Source organism: Diabrotica virgifera, chromosome 1, assembly GCF_917563875.1.
Source record: "Diabrotica virgifera virgifera chromosome 1, PGI_DIABVI_V3a".
Taxonomy (NCBI): Eukaryota; Metazoa; Arthropoda; class Insecta; order Coleoptera; family Chrysomelidae; genus Diabrotica; species Diabrotica virgifera.
The window spans coordinates 53,603,196-53,624,142 of NC_065443.1; the positions used below are offsets into that span (position 1 = coordinate 53,603,196).

The 20,947-nt window shown below is 32.9% G+C and overlaps 1 protein-coding gene across 1 annotated transcript in view; it reads right to left on the reverse strand.

The window, feature by feature from the left end:
* Positions 1-551: 551 nt before the first annotated feature.
* LOC114324965 (uncharacterized protein YdcI) overlaps positions 552-20,947 on the reverse strand; it is a 90,219-nt gene continuing 69,823 nt past the window's right edge. Inside the window, exons 14-16 of the mRNA XM_028272897.2 lie at positions 20,613-20,802; positions 17,077-17,627; positions 552-4,743 (exon numbers count right to left, since the gene is read on the reverse strand). Of these exons, the coding sequence (XP_028128698.2) occupies positions 4,604-4,743; positions 17,077-17,627; positions 20,613-20,802 (881 nt within the window). The 3' untranslated portion in view covers positions 552-4,603. The remainder of the gene's footprint in view (positions 4,744-17,076; positions 17,628-20,612; positions 20,803-20,947) is intronic.

Consider the following 20,947-nt stretch of genomic DNA (forward strand, 5'->3'; position numbering starts at 1 on the left):
GAATATGTGTGCCAAATATCTCGACAAAATATTCAAAATTAAAGCCGTAATCTTGGACCGCGTTTTCTGTTTTTGATGACGTGCTACTGTAGACTCTTAAGGGTACTGTATCATAGGCTTCTCTAAGTCAACGAACACTAAATCAGTCGGTATATTTCTGGCTGTTCTTTCCTCTATAATTTTTTGAAGTACTAATATCAAAACATAATGTGATAGCAGGGAATCCATTCTAATCTTCTATTTCCTTTTTAGAATTTTATACTTTGGTTTAAAACAGCGTGTCATAATCTTAATTTTTTTAAACAGCTCGCTTGCTTGTATCTGGGTACTAACATGCTACTGTTTTCTGCGCACACACTGTTGATATATCTATGATGATACCTCCCTGGATATGGAATGAGAGCTGCCTGTATCGACTTTTGTCTTTCTGTTTTGTGAGACCATTGTTTATTACATCATTTAGTAAATTTACATCGGAAGACATCGGACCAACAGAAGGAAGTTATTCTGTTCTTAACTCGTAGAAGATGTTAAAAAATAAAACAAGACTGTTTATTGAAAAAATATTGTATTACCAAATATATTACACATAACATTTGTGACGAAATACGAGTACGTAACGAAATTTCAAAATTCAAAAATACTGTTTCAAAAATAGTTTTTAACCATTATGCTTAATTTTGAGAATCTAAATATCCACAGTCCCAAAACAATTATTAGGTATTTAAAAATAAAAGGAAATATTCGGCAACATTATGTAAAGTTTTGTACTGTATGTTTAAACTGTATTTGATACGTAGAACATTACGTAAAACACACACTCGGAATAAACTAACAAAACAGATTACACGATATACTGAATTCGCTGTATAGAAAATTTATTTTCTATTATTAGAGCTAAGGATACACCTGATAGTGTGAAATTTAGGTGTAACTTATAAAGGGAGCTTCAGATAAAATTAATGATATATTTAAAAGGTATTTTCAAAATTATATATAAGAGAGTGTTGAAAATGTTAAATATAATTTAAAATTAAAATGTTACTTATAAGAAAGTCTCCAAAATGTATGTACCTACCTACAAATTGTCACAAAGCTTTTGTAAAATTATGTAAATTAATAAGTAAGAATATGAAATTAAAGAAAATAGCTCACAAGTAAATTTGTATTTTGATTTAATCCTAGAAAAATACCTTTCCTTTGCCAGTTTGTAAGAAACAATTCAACATCACGTATCTCGGAAACGAAACATTTGCGGACATACGTTTATAAAGCCAACTGTCATTATTTTTTCATGCATAATTATCTCTTGAAGTTTGTCGCACTTATTTATAAACATCGTGTATTGATGAAGAACATGTCTAGTTGTTAAAATACCTAACTTTTTTAATATCCAACATAAACGAATGAATCAAAAAACAGAATGTTAAGAAAATCTTAGGCTATAGTTGGGTTTTAATTTCAATATTTTATAAATGCTAGAATATTCCACAGGGTGATGCGAACTTTGAGAAAAAAACACAGTTTGATTGGTACACCCAGTATACAATGAGAATTTGCCTGTTTAGCAACAATATTATTACAGTGGTATTGTTAAAGAATCAGGCTCTAACACGTCCAAAAAAATGACCAAATTTTTAAGTGGGCCGATTTCCATACACGTAAGTTTATATTAATTAAATAACCAAAAACCTTTTTTATTATTAATAATATAAATTTTATAAAACAATTGTTTATGTTTGATACTCCAAAAAATAATAATTTTGTTTTCAAAGAACGGGTTTAAAATAATTTTGAAACTCCAATGACTAATGATAGTTCAATGTTGCTGCATAGTAAAAATTGTGTGTTTTTATTTCGTACACATAGTGCACAATTTGAGTCACAATGTATAGCTTTAAAAAACTGTACTGTATTTATAAATACATATTAAATATAGCTTAATTTAAAAACTAATTATTGTTGTGTATTGTGATTGTGTTAGAAAAATATCAAAACAAAACCCTTCTTTAATAGATTATTTTGAACAAGAAAGAAATAATGGGTATCGCCTTTCACCATTAACTGCAGTAAAAGAAGTAAGTTAAAGAATATATTATAATTGTGTATTACAATTTATGTAATTTAGCGTGTTGCATCAGTATCCAAATACTAAATGATCTATTTTATGGATTATACACTATAATAATGTTGTTAATACAGTGTGTCCACGATTGGGGTGCCCAAGAGGAAAAACTTTTTTATTTTCAATTTTAGAGAAAAATGTCATTCTTGACAAAAAGTTTTGCTTGTTCTAAAACTCCACAAAACGAAATAAAATTCAAGTTTTTCAAATCATGCTTAATTGTGTAGCCAATTTTATGTAAATCCCTATAAATTTTTACACTAAGTTCGAAATTGTAACAATAATCTAGTGTTGCCAAGCCACAATGTAGCTTAGTAACTGTCAACGATGATAAATAATTTGCGAATTGTCATTTTTTTTGACAATGTTAAGCGTTCAAAAAAGAATTTATCTTGTGATCAATTTTATTGTTAAAATTATTGGATTAATAATTATTTAATTAGAAAATAACTGAATGTCTCAAGGAGAACGACAAAGTTTGTTTTCATAATTTAAAGAAGCGACAGGGTTGTTCTCCCAAGTTATTATTGTTACAATTTCGAACTTAGTGTAAAAATTTATAGGGATTTACATAAAATTGGCTACAAAATTAAGCATGATTTGAAAAACTTGAATTTAATTTCGTGTTATGGCGTTTTAGAACAAGCAAAAGTTTTTATCAAGAATGACATTTTTCGCTAAAATTGAAAATAAAAAGTTTTTCCTCTTGGGCACCCCAACCGTGGACACACTATATATTTCGACAAGTAATGAAAACCGATTGACATCATTAATGAGAATAATAAAGAATTATACAGTAGGAAAAATGAAAGAATACCCATGCGTCATCGATGATATGCATACGAATCAAATCAAAAATTTCTAGTCAAAACAACGTCTAAACAAGTTAATACTGTAAAAAAACGGATGTGACTACTACCCCACCATACGATTTTTCGCTACGTAAATGTGTCAAAAATTTTTTGTGATGTTATTCTTTTTCTGATAATACCTATATATTTATTAGTATGATTTGTTCAACAGTAAATGGTTGAGTTCAATTAGTGCGGCCGTAAATATTATTAAATTTATCTGACCTGGCCCATTGTTAAGACCCACCCGGAGCGATAAGCCACCGAGGTAGACAGAGTTGGTCTTTTGCAATTAACACTGACTAGACGGTACTCCCATAATAAAGCCTGAAATAAATTTTACCTGAAACCGGGCCTTTTATACTATTATCGGTTAATCCAGGATGTTTATAGTGGTAACTAATTGAACTCAACCATTTACTGTTAAACATACCATAATAAATGTTACTTTTACTACCGTAATTAATTATTTGATATAGATTAATACTACAAAAATAATGAGTAAGCAAATATAGTATTATGAATTTCTCCATGTTAAAGTTGCCGGACGTAAATAGTAACAGGAATTTAAAAAATGTCGTTTATGTCACCTGCATTAAGTGACTTTAATGAAAGTATGACTTAATGAATTCAGATCATTTTGGTATCCAGATCATTTTCCAGATATTATCTGTAAATAAATGTACATTCGTAAAAATATATTAATCTGCAATTTGATACACTATGATTGAAAAGTCAGACTAATATGTACACGTTTGGCAAACTCATAGACAGAAGTTAACCATACTGACAGATGATTACTTACAAATAAATACTTACCAAACCAAAAATACAATATAATATCAAAATAGCTTTTAAAAGAACTGAGTTTATTCAAGTAAATACGACTGATTATTAAAATTTATAAACTCTATCGAACCTAACCCAGTTTCACTGTCAAAGTGACAAAAATTAAATTTGTCAGATTATAGTTGACCAGCACGATTACTCGAATAGTAGTTTATACAATCATTATCTACTGATGTTCATCTCTACTGATGTTGAATGTTTTTCTAAGAATGACAGTAGAAGTATAGAAATAGTCAAGTGTGAGTTTAAATTTTCTACTAAATTAATATTACTACGTTGAACAATTGTATCGCCGTCTCACTCTGTCAATTATAAATATGTAACTGCGTATGTCTTGGATAACGTTTTTGCTTAGCAGACAACACTTAATAATCTATCTCTCTCCTTTGTTATTTATAGAAAAAGGCAGCAAATCCAAAATATGTGCTTGATATGATCGTTCATGGGTATTCTTTCATTTTTCCGACTGTAGATACTATTTGTACAGTAAAAACAAAGAAAAATATCTCTTACAAGTAATGACAATAAACATGGCTATGATGAAAAGTCACAGTCTAATGTTTTGGTAGTCTAACTAAGTTTTGGTAGTGGTCTGACGTCAGAAAAAGGGTATAGATGCTATCAATAAGGAACTATCTCAAAAATAACAAATTAGAGACTGTTCTTTTTACATACACCCATTAATACAGGTTGACACTTTTATATACATACCAGAAAAAAACTTGTAAACACTTACAAATAAACATAGAAAATACAAAACAAAAACGATTTAAAAATATCACTGCTTGGATAGAGCTTTTAATCCAATTCTTTTTCTCAATTTGTCAACTGTAATGACTATGCAGTTAACACGGTCCCCTATTTGCAAATCCAATCCATTCATTTTACTGGAATGAATTAAGGCATCCTGCGAAATTCCTGAAACAGATTATAAGCTTTAGTATATTACTTATATATTTTATCGAAACAACTTTTTTATTTACATACATAGTTATTCCACATCAATCATGCAGGTTATTAGTGTGTTTATATAGTGGTACGAGAGCCCAAGCAGGGATTTTGCGCGTTACTCGAGCGCGTCAGAAAATCACATGGGGAGAAGGATGGGAAAAGGGCATCTCAATAAATGGCCATAAAATAAACCGGCATTACCTAACTGCCCCACGAACTACCTGGGCCCATTAATCCCAAGTACCTGCTGCCCCATCGCGTCGCCGAGAAAGTTGGGGATTCAGACTTAATGACCGGAAATTCCAAATTTCAGACATACAAAACCTAATAATGGAGAAAAAGAAAGCGTACGCAAGGTGGCTAAGTACTAAACATCCAGTAGACAAAGACAAATATTTGGACCTACGCAGAACAACAAGAAGAGCAGTAACAGCAGCAAAAAAAGAAATGTGGGATAGGAAATGCCAAGAGATCAACACTTACATAGGCGGAAGGAAGTGTTCAGAGACATGGAAATTTTTAAACAAAATAAAGAACACAGAAAGAAATACTACTTCTATTCAGTTAATATCAACAGAAAAATGGAAAGAATACTACGAGAGTTTGCTAACAGAAAATATACCACACAATCACCAACAGAAGTATTTGTTGAAGGCGAAGAGATTGTAGTGGGAGTTGATATGGTGAAGAAAGCTGTAAATGAACTAAAAAATGGTAGAGACCAGGGCCCGAAAATATTCCTGCCGAATTAATAAAATGTGGCACAGATAAACTCTTTCAAGCACTTACTTGGTGTATGAACAAATATATAAACGGTGTCACACCACCCAGTTTATGGAAAGCAGCTTATATTTCTTCCATTCATAAAAAAGGAAATAAGTTGGATTGCTCAAATTACAGAGGAATATCGGTAACTAGTACACTAAGCCGGGTATACGGGCGCATTCTTAGAAATCTCATTGAGATGGAGTATAGGGAACAAGAAGAAGAAGAACAGGCTGGTTTCCGCGCTGGAAGGACTTGCACAGATAATGTCTTCTGCCTAAAACAATTAATTGAAAAAAATCAGCAACCAATCAAGAGACCTATCTCATGTTTGTTGACCTCCGTAAAGCATACGACAGCGTTCCTGTGACTAAATTGTGGAAATCACTACAAGAAACTAACATCAGCTACACTCTAGTCAAAGCCTTAAAAAATCTATATGAAAATTCTACATCACAAGTAAAAATTGGCAACACACTATCTAAAAAGTTCATAGTTAACAAGGGTCTGCGCCAGGGCTGCTGTATTTCACCAACTTTGTTCAAGATATATGTTGCAAAAGCACTAAACCAGTGGAAACGTAAATGCCACGGTATGGGTATAGACCTCGGAGAGGTTTGTTTGTATACCTTACAATTTGCTGATGACCAAGTCATCATAGCTAATGATAAAGACGACCTACAGTATATGGCAAGGAAACTGAAGGAGGAATATGAACAGTGGGGCTTGGAAATTAATGTGGAAAAAACTAAATACCTACCCATAGGAGCTGAGTTATCCAATATCGAACTAGAGGATAATGAACAAATCACATCCTGTAGTGAATACACGTACCTGGGAGTAATCTTCGATAGAACGGGGAAAGACGATGAGGAAATAAAGAAAAGGGTAACACAAACTAGAAGAACAATTGGATGCCTAAATGGAATACTTTGGAGCTCCGAAATAGGAATACAGCGAAAATACAACATCTATGAAACACTTATTAAAAGCAGCCTACTTTACGGAGCAGAAACTTGGAGAATAACCGAAAACAACAGGAAAAAATTAGAAGCTGTAGAAATGGATGTGTTTAGAAGATCGTTAGGTATATCCCGTAGGGAAAGAATTCGAAATGAGGAAGTAAGACGACGAATTGGAATAGATGGTTACTTAACAACAGACATTGAGAGGAAACAGTTGATTTGGTATGGTCATGTTCAAAGAATGGAAGACACAAGATTGCCCAAAAAGATCTTGGAGTGGGTACCACCAAACCGCAAAAAACGAGGAAGACCCAAAAAGACATGGAAAGAAGGGGTAACCAAAGCAATGAGTACAAGGGATCTTAAAGATGGCCAATGGGATGATAGAAGGACGTGGAAGTTGGGCATCGGACAACGTCGAAAGACGTTCTAAAACCGATACATACATACAAATTCCAAATTTGATTATAGTTGAAATTAAGAATATAAATATTTTCAGTTATTCACTTCAGTTACAAGTATTACGGTATAGTGTCCGGTTTTGTCCGTTAGTGTTTAACTTTTAAATGGCGAATCCAACGACTATGTTTAATCAAAGGGGAGAGCTTTTATTATTAATTAATGAATATAAATATTCAAAGGCCCATGTCTCCAAACATGAAAAAGTTAGATGGCGATGCATCAAAAAAGGGTGTCAACAAAAAGTGTACACAAAGGAAGGTGATGAAAATTACGTTATTCTTGAAAAACCATCGGTGGAGCATGATCATGCTCCAGATATCCACGTTTGCCGTGTATTTAAGTACCTAGGTAGCGTGGGGCAGTTCGTAGTCGCTTTTAATCCTACTCTAAAACTGAACCCATTAAAATCTAGGTAGCGTGGGGGAGTTCGTAATAGCCCAAATAAACAACCTACGTTTCGCAGATGACACAACCTTCTTGCAAATAGTCAAGCAGAGCTGATTGATATTATATCATTCGGTCGAAAACAACAGCCAAATATGTACTTGGTCTGCAATGAAACATATCAAAGACCAAAGAGAGATATCGAAACCGTCGTTTTGTAATAAAAAATCCTTTATTTTGACACTTTTGACATATAAGCATGCATAATAGAGAGATATCGAAACCCTATTTGACATCGTCCTTTAATAAAAGATCCTTTATTTTGACATATACGCAAGCGAAGTATCACGTCCTTTATTTTTGTCCTGTAATAAAGGCCCGTATTTAAGGAAAAATAGAGGACACAAATATTTTAATAAAGGATCCTTTATTTTGACGTAACGTGTCAAAAATGGGACAAATTTGTCAAATTATGTGAAGAAACAAGAAAAGAAAGGCGTCTAACTTCACTTATATTTATGTTTTTATCAACAAATAGAATTTTATAAGTTATTTTTATATTTACAAAAATATTTAATGTGTCATTTGTCAAAATAAGAGATTCCTTAAAACTGCGTTTCCGATGACTCTCATTAGACTTATCGTGTATTTGTCCTTTATTAAAAGATCCTGTAATAAAGAAACTTTTACCTTAGGAAAATAATAAATGATAGTTTTGCTTGTTTTCGATTCAGAGGGTTGCACACCCGCTGGACAGGCTGTTTCTACCATTTCAGGCGTCCTCAGCAGCGTTCGTTAGCGTGCACTCCTCTACGAACGCTTCTGAGGACGCCTGAAATGGTAGAAACAGCCTGTCCAGCGGGTGGGCAACCCTCTGAATCGAAAACAAGCAAAACCATCATTTATTATTTTTCTATCTTTACTCGGATTTGAGTACTGAAAGTTCCTCTTCTGTCCTTTTTTCCTAGACGAATGAAAGCGGAATGTGATGGTTTCCTTTTCGTTTTCTATATTCGTCGTCTGCGGTCTTATTAATTGAAAAAGTCGCAGATTAAGGATGTACCAGAAAGAACTTTCAACACGAAAAGTCTCAGTTTTACATTACTATTTACCATTTTAATTTTTATTAAATTGGTGGATTCTGCATCTGAGACTCTTCAATTTTTTACCTTAGGGTTTCGATATCTCTCTATTTATGTCAAAATAAAGGATCTTTTATTAAAGGACGACGTTAAATAGGGTTTCGATATCTCTCTTTCGATATTGATAGTGGATAGACTACATTATAACAATCATCCATACATAACCACAATTGACCGGTTTGAGGTTGTGAGCTCATACTTATATCTGGGATCATTGATCACAAACACAGGGTCACTACAGGAAGAAATAAAACGTAGATGTGAACTAGCAAAAATTGCCACTCCGGAGAGTCAGGATTGAAGAGAGAGTGTGACCGTAAGCCCCAGATTTTTATTGCAGATTTGGATTCCTTACTTAAAAATAAGTAACTTTGAATGAATAACGAATGTTGGAGATGATCAGCAGGGTTCCAAATGCTTGCTGCTATTATAAATCGTCCGATTGTAGATGTATTGAACCACTTTCTCAAGTTTTGAAGCCAAGATATTCTTGTTCTCCCTTGTCCTCTCTTTCCAATTACCTTGCCATGAAGAATGAGTTGCAATAAGCCGTACTTATCTCTGTTCATTCCTCATAACATGGCCAAGATATTCCAATTTGCGCTCTTTGATTGTGTTAATCACATTGTGTGTCTCATATTGCTTGCCCAGCCTACGTACGACCTCAACATTAGGCACACGATTAACTCATGAAATTCTTAAAATGACTATTTAACACCATATCTAGAAGGCCTCGAGTTTTGTTAAAAAAGCTTGTCGAAACTTGTGGAAAAGAGACTGCAAAAGACTTACAAACGCTGATCTTGCTTTTGCTTTGAATTATTTTATTTCAGTAGAGAGGTTCCATTGACTGTTTATGTTGGTACCAAGGAATGTGTAGGTGTCTACCCTATCAATTGGTTATATATTAACCAAAAGCAGTGTATTTAATATTTCGCGTTTACTGACTAAAATGTACGTTGTTATTATCGTATTGAGAGCAAGTCTGCATATGTTCACTACTTATATCAATATACCATCTGATATACAGTAAGAGTCACCGTACTAGACACATGGGTATGTACCTAATTGCTATGCTTATGGGCTAATCCGGTCCGTTCTCAGATGTGACTTTCATCCCTGTCATGTTACTGTCAAGAAACTATTCAAAATAATTATTGTTTTTTTATACAAAAAATACATTAGTTAATAGTATTATTACTCTGTTTTAAAATAATTTTATTCAAACACCAAGAATAGTACAATACTTAAAGTTTTTACAATTTTAACAAAATGACAACTATAAACGTCAAAATTGATTTGTCAACTTTCTATGTTAATATTCAGTTTCTATACATTTTCTGACGTTCTAAACGTCACTTGACACAAAAATAAACATTGCAACAAGTGAAGGGTCCAGGACTGTAATAGCTCAATGTTCCTATGTGTCTAGTACGGTGGCTCTTACTGTATAATATACCATCTGATATGCGCGACATTATTATTTGCAACTTATTTAACCTATCTGCACAAACTACTAAGTCGTCGGTATATTTAATGTTGTAGAAACGCACCCCGTTAACTAACACTCCTTTCTGGAGTTCTCCCAGTGCTTATGATCGAAGGTATGTTCAGAGTAAATATTAAATAGCATCGAGGATAAAATGTATTCTTGTTTCACTCCTCTATTTATGGAAACTGCCTCTGTCAACTGGCCATCTACTTTAATGCTGGCAGTTTGGTTGTAATTTAACATGTATGATTCTCAAGTCTCTATCATCTAAGCCCTCTTCTTTCAAGATGATGAGCTTATCATGTTTTACTCTATAAAATACGTTTGTAGTCGATAAAACAAATATGCACGTCACAGTTGACATCCCTGCACCTCTGTGTAAGCACTTGGCTCCTAAGCGAATAGCGCCTCTGGGGTGCCTAAGGCATCTTGTAATCCAAATTGTGTCCATGATACTTCCTGTTCTTCGCATTTTTTATACAGTTGAGTCCACGAGTCTTTACTCCTGCATCATCATTTAAAGCATACGAAATAAGTCGATGATAAGTCGGAAATTGAAATTTACTAAACGGAACAGCAAGTGACAGTAAGGAGCTAATGTTCCTATCACAGGCTAAAATTTGAGTTATCAAATATGTGTTTTATCTCGCCAGGTATTAATGACGCACGGGTAAAGACTCGTGGACTCAACTGTATATTCTGCCATGTATCACATTGGTATGATTTTAGTATAACCTTACTGGTTGGATAAAATCCAACTTTACATGAACTGGCCGGATCGAGCACGTTCTTGCCTTAAATGGCTGGATCGAGTCTAGTCTTGCCTTAACTGGTCGAACTCGCCTTAACTGGTTCTTCATTTTTTAAATAGTGATTTAGCGCTTTTTTGAAAATCATATCGTGCTGTTGCAATGCTGAAGTCAGGTATGTGCGTGAACACGTGAGATATCTTGTGTCGCTCGAGCAACACATACCGTTGTAGTTGTTCCTCAGTTTCTGAACTTCCAATAAAACGCAAACCAAAAGACATAAAAAAGATAAACCCAAACTACATAAAACACATAAATAATAACTTTTTCTACGAGCGTGCAAAAATGTCTACTTTCGCGCACGCATTTTAGTTTAGAAAATTTCACTTTTCCGCACGCGTGTTACTTTTCCGCACGCGTGTTACTTTTCCGCACGCGGTTTTTATTTTTCCGCACGCGTGTTAATTTAGATATGTTAATATAGCCTTAAAGTAATTATAATATATGCAATAAACTAATATTTAGATATTATTTACTAATTTATTTCAAATATATCTTATTGTGTTCCTGTTTTAATAAAATTAACGCGACAATTCGATGAAATAAAATTATTTTGACATAATATTCGAAAGTCAAATCGGTAGACAATAACAGTCGTTTTGAATCATCGTCATGGAAACCAAGATCGTCGTCATGCTAACTAATTATATTGAAAGTTTGGTTTTGACAACCTTGTCAAAGAATTAATTTGTGTATGTATTTTCATATCAATTAAATTAATTAAGATGTGGTAATTTTTTAAAGACTCTTACAAAAAATATTGTTCCTAACTCTTGCAGAAAGTCTCTTTTCCGCACTCGACTGCTTGCCGAACTCCCGCTTCGCGTCGTTCGGCAAACTGCAGTCGCGTGCGGAAAAGAATGACTTTCTGCACTTGTTAGGAAAATAACTATATATGTATTAAGCTCCCTCAATTTTACTAACTAGCTGATTTATTGGGTTGAATTTGTTTGTCTGTGGTTGAAGTTTCATGTCAGCTAATCTATATTTTTTCATGTTTTAACAACTTTTTTCTTTAATTTTGGACCGTGTTTGGGGGAGATTTTTCCGTTTCCCCTTAGACCCGCCTCTGATCATTAATTTTCTGAAGCTGGGGCGTAATTGCAGCTATACTGGTATTGGATAAGTGTGAAGCATTCGGGAAAACATGATAATTCTTATGTCGCTCTAGCAGCATATTTTCTACTGCTCTTCTTCAGTTTTCTGAGGAATTTTTAGAGGTTTTCTGAAGACTAAAATACGATCTATCTACTTTTGACCACGAATTCATATGGAACACGCAAATAGACATGAAGGAAATAAATATTTTCGTTCATGTAACTGAGAATTAGTGCACTTGACGTACACTGAACACCTGAATCCAATAACTTCAGAAGACTGTAGCTTCAGAATAATAGTTTTTCAGACCTAGGTCCCACGGACTTGTTTAATCACCACACTTAGAACTACCAATGACCAAACTTTCGTTAAATTTGATCGGGGCCATTTTTCCATAAGGAGTGTTGCGGAGTCCTTTCTGGAATACATACCTTCAATTTTTGTAGGGAGAAACATTTTAGTCTTGTATAATACAAAACATAAATGAAAACAATATGCAATAAATGTAACAATTTTTAGATTTATGTTTTATCAACAGTATTCTAAGCCATGAATTTTGTAGTAGTAAAACATTCCTAACGGTCGATTGTGAAGAGCAACTATTAATAACTAAAAGGCCACTTGTATCAGTTAGCAACAAACAGTAGGCTTTTAGGCTATTGGTTATGTATTTTCGAAAGGAACTACAACGTTAACGGGGTTTTATTGTTTCATATAGTCAATGGACCTCTAAATATGAAAACCCGCGGAGTACTACCATTTAAAGGGGTGCGTTTTTGAGAAAGGGGTGAATTAGTTCATAGGCACAGGGCGAATTAGGGTGAGTTATATGCACTTTTAGTACAAACACGTCTACAGGAAAATTGTTTCAGGTTAAATTTACTATTAAAGCATCACATTTTAAACTCAAAATATGTTTTTTACAGAAATATATTCAAAAGAAAAGCAGGGAAAAAACGCGAAAGATAGCAATTTTGTTTTTTGCCCCATAACTTTTTTCCACGGGGATATAGGTATAGGTAATGCTTCACTCATAGAAAAAAGCTTTCATTCTTCATCTTTAAAATGACGTTTGGTAGAAGTCTCTATGATTTATAGTTTCCAAAATATGATTTTTCAAAGTTCGCCACTCACGGCGATTTTGGCCTATTTTCCTTGTTACTTCTCAAACATCGTTCTGTAGCTTTTTTTACGTAGATTTAGGTATATGCAATGTTACAATTAATAAGAAGAAAAGTAAATTACCTTTCAATGTACCTACCAATTACCTACAAATGGTCTATTGTAGAAGTATGTAAGTAAATGCTGTATCACTATTTTTAAGCCAGATATGGTTGTTCAAAGTTTTATACTTTTAATGATTTTTGATGTACCTATTTTACGATTATTTTTATATTTCTCATTATAACTTTTTTATTGTATATTTAGAAATATACACTGTACAATAAAAAAGAAAGCTTGTTCTCTTTACTTTAAAATGGTGTATTGTAAAAAATTCCAGGACTATTCTTAAACAAGATATGCTTTTTCCCACTAAGTTGGAACCACATGGAAACCTTTTTTTTTTATTAATTTTATTATAAAAAAAATTATTCTTTATAAAATGCTCTGCATAGCCTAAAACCTAAGATGCAATCATCAGATATAGTGTACGAGGTATGTTAAAAAATATGAATTTCGCTCAAGAGTAAAGTACCTGTATGTTTCATAATATCGGAAAGTGTTATTAAGAAAAGGTATTTGGAATTAAAAATTTTGTTATAATATGCAATTATATTCTTCTAATTGAAAAAAAAAATTAAAATTTTTCACAAATTACGGATACCTTTGTATATTCTACGGATATCTTATTTAAAAAAAATCCTAGAATTCTTTGCAACACACCATTTTAAAGTAAAGAAAATAAGCTTTTTTTATTCCACAATGTATATACGTAAATGTACAAGAAAAAAAGTCATATTGAGAAATTTAAAAAATTAACATTAAAAATATCTCAAATCATTTAAAGTAAAAAACCTTGAAAACGCATAGCTTGATTAAAAAGACGCCGCTGTGAGCGGCGAACTTTAAAAAATCATATTTCGGAAACTGTAAATCCTAGAGACTTTTGCCAAACTTCATTTTAAAGAGGAAAGATGGAAGTTATTTTCGCTGAAGCAATGCCTATACCTATATCCCTGTGGAAAAAAGTTATAGGGCAAGACACAAAATTGTTGTTTCGGGTTTGTTTTTGCTTTTCTTTTGAATATATTTTTGTAAAAAAAATATTTTAGACTTTAAAATGTGATATTTCGATAGTAAATTTATTATATTTATTTATAATATTATTTTGTATTTTGACAACGACACCCGACTTGGGCGTCGAAACGTTAATAAAATCATTTTTAGGTAAAATTGTGGCTTATTTCCCATTTGAATATACTTGATTATAAAAATGCCACAAGTAAATTTAACCTGCAACAATTTTCCTGTAGACGTGTTTGTACCAAACGTGCATAGAACTCACCCTAATTCACCCTGTGCCTAGGGACTAATTCACCCCTTTCTCAAAAACGCACCCATTTAAATGGTAGCACTCCACGGTTTTTTGAAATGTAGATGTCCATTGACCATATGAGACAATAAAATTTTGTTAACGTTGTAGTTCCTTTTATCTCTCTTATTTTGAACATAATCAATAGCCTATTTGCAAAAATGACATTTTTCATATTATTACATTTTTAATCGGTATGTACGGCTTGTGTTTAATTTTAAAAATGATTTTTTTTACGAGGAAACCAAAACCAACTGAGTTATAAGTGAAGAATTGGAATATGATGTATAACTACGGATGATTATACATTATACTGTTAGCTACTGCTGAGGATCCGCATATCAGCACTCGTGCAATTTAATATTTTATGTATATACAGGGTGTTAGTAAATAAGTATGAAAAATTTTAAGAGCTAATTCTACATGAAAAATTAATGACAGTTTGCTCTATAAACATATGTCCGCAAATGCTTAGTTTCGGAGATACGGGGTGTTGAACTTTTTATTTCAAACTGCCAATTTATTTATTGCTCTAAGACCAGTTGAGCTATGAAAATTAAATTTGGTGAGATTTAGGAGCTAGTTATTACGAATTTTATGACATACAATTAAGAATTTTGTATTCATCATTGGCGCGCCTACGGGCAATGGTCTGAATTATTTTAAAGAAAAAAATAGTACGCCACTGAGATATTTCGAATTAGAAATTATTTTTAAATTCCACGTCTAATTTATGATAAAAAACCTTTCTTGCCTTTTTTTCATATAATGCACCGTTTTTATGCAGAAAAATAAAACATCTTGGCGCATATTTTTCATTTCTTATACATCATCAAGAACTATCCAATATAATAATACTAAACTAGAACAATAACAGAAAATATTACTATTACCATTTCAACTACAGTAGAACCCCTCTAATCCGCCCTCGGATGGTCCGACGCTCCGGGTAATCCGACCTGCCCGCATGCCCCGGCAAATTCCTTCAGTGCCTGCTCGCAATTCTTTCAGTGTTATTTCGAACCTTGCGTGTGTACATATGTTTTCAAAATGTCCGCGAAACGTAAACACATTACTCTTTCGTTAAGTGAAAAATTTGCAGTGCTTCAAAGGCTGGATAAAGGTGAATCACTACAAAAAATTGCCAAGGAACTGAACGTAGGCGTGACAACAATTAAGGATTGGAGAAAAAATCGGAAAGACATTGAATCACATACAATGACGATAGATGGAGAAAACGCTCTTAAGACTTTTTTTCCAAGTAGACTACTAATTTTTTCAGTACATATGTACATTTTTTTTGCAATTAATTTAATAAATACATAACAAAGAATTCTGGCATTTTAATGCAATATAATTATGTACATATGTATGGTTATTATATCACTGAAGAGAATAATACAGGCTTTTTTTCTTGTACAGACGTATTTAATGACTTTTTCTGATAATCCGACCTTTTTTGCGTTCCGCCCATACTCCTAGTCCCGAGGGTGACGGATTAGAGGGGTTCTACTGTAGGTGCAAAGCTGCAAGAAATGTTTAAAATGATCTCCTTTACAGGTAACAGAAGAATTTTATATTCATCATTGGCGCGCGTACGGGTAATGGTCTGAATTTTTTGAAGAAAAAAAAATAGTACGCCTCTGAGATATGTCAAACTAAAAATCATTTTTAAATTTCTCGTTCAATTGACGACAAAAAATCTTTCTTGCCTTTTTTTCATATTCGGCGCCGTTTTTTTGCAAAAAAAAAATAAACATCTTAACGTTTACAAGTTTCTATGCATATGAAAACTACCTCAAATACTTGGTAAGCGTTAAGATGTTTTATCTTTTTGTATAAAAACGGCTCCTCGTATGAAAAAAAGGAAAGAAAGATTTTTTGTCGTAAATTGAACGAGGAATTCAAAAATTATTTTTAGTTTGACATATCTCAGTGGCGTACTATTTTTTTCTTCAAAAAATTCAGACCATTACCCGTACGCGCGCCAATGATGAATATAAAATTCTTCTGTTATCTGTAAAGGAGATCATTTTAAACATTTCTTGCAGCTTTGCACCTAGTTGAAATCTTATTAGTAATATTTTCTATTATTGTTCTAGTTTAGTATTATTATATTGTATAGTTCTTGATGATGTATTAAGAAATGAAAAATACGCGCCAAGATGTTCTATTTTTCTGCATAAAAACGGTGCATCATATGAAAAAAAGGCAAGAAAGATTTTTTATGATAAATTAGACGTGGAATTTAAAAATAATTTTTAATTCGAAATATCTCAGTGGCATACTATTTTTTTCTTTAAAAAAATTCAGACCATTGCCCGTAGGCGCGCCAATGATGAATACAAAATTCTAAATTGTATGTCAAAAAATTTGTAATAACTACCTCCTAAAACTCACCAAATTTCATTTTCATAGCTCAACTGGTCTTAGAACAATAAATAAATTGGCAGTTTGAAATAAAAATTTCAACACCCCGTATCTCCGAAACTAAGCATTTGCGGATATATGTTTATAGAGCAAACTGGTATTAATGTTTCATGTAGAATTAGCCCTTAAAATTTTTCATAATTATTTACTACCACCCTGTATTTTAAACTTTAAATACTAGTAAAACTGTACAATTTATTACCAATTTAAAAATACATACCTATATCTACAAAGCAACCGAAGTGCGTAACATTTTTCACTCTTCCCACCATTTTGTCATCGACAGATACATCGTCAAAATCTTTGAGTTCGACAGCGAAAAACGTATTCTGGGAACCTTCTGTTCTAAAGTCGTAGTTCAATGGTTTTTCCAAGGCATCAATTATAAGGTTAAGAGTTTCCACATTCGTATCCAGCTTCTCGCACACCTCAGGTAACTCGGTCTTGATAGCCTGAACCCCTTGTATTAATGTTTCCTCGCCAATGTGATCTTCATTTAACTTTAGAGACTTCAGAAGTTTTTTGGTCAGATCGTACGATTCCGGATGAATAATGGTTTGGTCCAATTTTGTAATTTTGTAGTTCTTACTAAATTTTGAGGGAGATGCTGTGTTAGTTGGTACAATCCTCAAAAAGCCCGCACACTGTTCAAATGCCTTTGGACCGATCCCAGGAACTTTTAGAAGCTGGTCGCGACAAATAAATGCTCCGTTTGTCTCTCTAAACTTGATGATTTCGGTTGCTCTTTTGTCTGTTATTCCTGCTATACGCCTAAAATCGACAAAAGTCAATTAATTAACACAGATCACAGATAAAATATCTCATCTAATACATATTATCATAGTAATGACGTAATTACCCTATGCTCGTGCTGTATAGTACTACAATATCGGATCGAAAAACTGAAAAATACGTGTTCAATGATTTTCAAAAATCTATCAAATAATACTAAACACGACCCCCCACTCCACCCCCTAGGAGTAGAGTGGGGGTAACTTAAAAATCTTAAATAGAAACCCCCAGGCTTTATTGCAGATTTGGATTCCTTACGTAAAAGTAAGCAACTTTTATTAGAGACATTTTTTCGAACTGTGGATAGATGGTGCTATAATTGGGAGAAACGATTTATCCTGATAACATAGGTTAATTATAGAAACGGTCTAATATCTCGAGAAATACACTTCCAAATGAAAGACAAAAACACGTATTTAATATTTTTTAAAAACTTATCGAATAGCACCAAACCGAACCCTCCAACCTACCCCCTCGAGGTGGGGTGGGGGGTAACTTTAAAATCTTAAATAGCAATCCCCACTTTTCATTGCAGAGTCGGATTCGTTATGAAAAATTAAGCAACATTTATTCGAAACATTTTTTAAAATTGCTGATAGATGGCGCTAACAAATCGTATTTTTCCAATTAAAGCGCCATCTATTAACAATTTTAAAATATGTTTCAAATAAATGTTACTTAATTTTTCATGACGAATCCGAATCTGCAATAAAAAGTGGGAGTTGCTATTTAAGATTTTTTAAGCAGGGGGTGGGTTGCACCCCCTGCTTAAAAAATCTTGGGGGTTGGGTTGGGGAGGTGGGTTGCTGCTGGCGGTTTTTTTGCACCTCCAGGGGGTGGGTTGGATTGTCATGTTTAGTGTTATTCGATAGGTTTTCGAAAAATATTAAAATCCTGTTTTTTGGTTTCTCAGTTGGAAGTGTATTTCTCGATATATTAGACCGTTTCCATAATTTACCTATGGTATCAGGATAAATTGTTTTTCCCAATTATAGCGCCATCTATCCACAGTTCGAAAAAATGTTTTGAATAAAAGTTGCTTATTTTTACGTAACGAATCCAAATCTACAAGAAAAACTGGGTGTTTCTATTTGAGATTTTAAAGTTACCCCCCCCCCCCCCCATGTCTTTGGATAGATTTTTGAAAATAATTAAACACGTATTTTTCAGGTTTTCGATCCGATGTTTAGTTCGCGAAATATTCGACCGTTCCACTACTTATGGGATACCTTGTATCTAAAAACCTCATTAATATTTAATTCAGCGGGGTGCTATTGTTCGAGGTGTGAAATTCCATAAACAAGTGATCTACTTGTTTTACAGAATGATCCCTTGTTTATGTAAGTATCAATTTCGACCAATAGCACTCGCTAAGCTGAATATGAGCCTCTTAGATAGTTTGTGGGATTATATGCTTCTTTTCATGAGCATTTTTCAGTGCGTCACAAATGATAGAAAAGAAAAAAAAGTGAAAAAAGTCCGTGATAATATACATTTTAGTGATATGACATTTTAGTTAAATCTGACAGTTGTCAAATTTTATTTGCAATTTGGAATAAAAACAAATCAATTCTGTTTATTGCATTTATAAAATGGTATTTTCTTTGATTTATATAGTCTTATAAATTGTACAGATTATATTCGTAGATATATTATATAATTCGAAAATAATGTTTATTTCGATTATAGCGCCATCTATTGACCAGTAGAATAAATGTTATAAATGTCACCAACGAAATGTAATCACCGACGTGCGTTTTTTTCTGTCACATGCAATTTAACGCGTTAGAAAGAAATCGAAAAACTGTGACGCACTGAAAGATTCTCATGAGAAAAAGCATATATGTATGTACGTGTGCAGGTGTATTCGCTCTGAGCGTTAACAAAGTGCCAAAGCAAAATCGACCGACCTGCTCATGGTGGCGGTTTTTTGAAATTTTATCAGGACGCTTTGTGTATGTTTAAATGAGACATTTAAAAAATGCCGTGTCACGCTAGTGATATTATGTATTAATATAAACAGAAAATAAAAACGCACTTAATCTGATATAAATTCTTCCATTTCTAATATTGATTATCAGTTTGATTTTGTATACATAACCTCACTATCGCAGTTTATGTCAATAAATCTTTATTAACGAAAAAATAAATATTTTTGTTGCACTATAAATTACAGTATAAATGAATAACTAATGAATTCTAACAATTGTATTCGGTTATTTTCACTACAAAATAAAATATTCAAGTTTAACAAAATAATCCCACAAGACTCAATGTTAAAACGTCCTGACAAAATCTGACAGCGTGTCACGTGACTGTAAGTAGAGGGGAGACGCACGGAGCCAATACATACGTATTGGGACCGTGCAAGTTCGGAAAAGCGACACCTGGTTTCATAGCTCAGCAACATTTTTAGCACTTTTAATTATATTGGCCAATTATATTAGTCCTGGTTGCTGGATAACTGTCAAGGCCATAGCCCAAAAAAATTATAAGAAGAAAAAGTAAGATTGAGGTTATGTTATTAAAAGGTAAACAATTCTATGTAGTACATAAAATTAATTATTAAAATGCAGTACTGCTAGCAAAATACTATTAAATTTTTATTTTTATAAGAAAACTTCAACAGGGATTTAAGGAAATGAAAAAGCTAGAATATTTTAATTAAGAAACGTACATGTATAGTCCGTCCGCTATAACTTTTTCCCATGCGGTACGATTCATTTTCAATCAAATTAAGTCAAAACATAAATTGAAACGAACGTCGATGTGTATATACATTTTGTATACTGTATACTATATACTACACACCTTGACGTACGTTTCACTTTCTGTTTTGACTTAATTTGATTGAAAATGAATCGTACCGCATGGGAAAAGTTATAGCGGACGGACTATAGCAATACTAGTTTAGAAATCATATACATATCTTCTTAATTATATTTACAATTGTAAATTATTTACCTGAGCAAACATTGGGACGCAGTATTTAGATCAACTCCAACAAAACTAACGCACTCAGACACGACTTCGTCCAGAGCCTCTTCAAGAGTCTTTTTCTTCAGATCATGTTGATACATTCCAACTCCTAAGTGTTTGGGTTCGACTTTTACTAATTCAGCTAGTGGGTCTTGAATTCTTCTTGCCAATGATACTAAAATACATACATTTAAGGTACTCACTGAAATTAAAAACTGAAGGATAAAAATTTACATTGTTGAACGATTCGAAGGTGGCAATGCTACATATATGAACATTTTTTTTGGTTTGTAGATGCTCTCAGTAAAATGATAGTTATA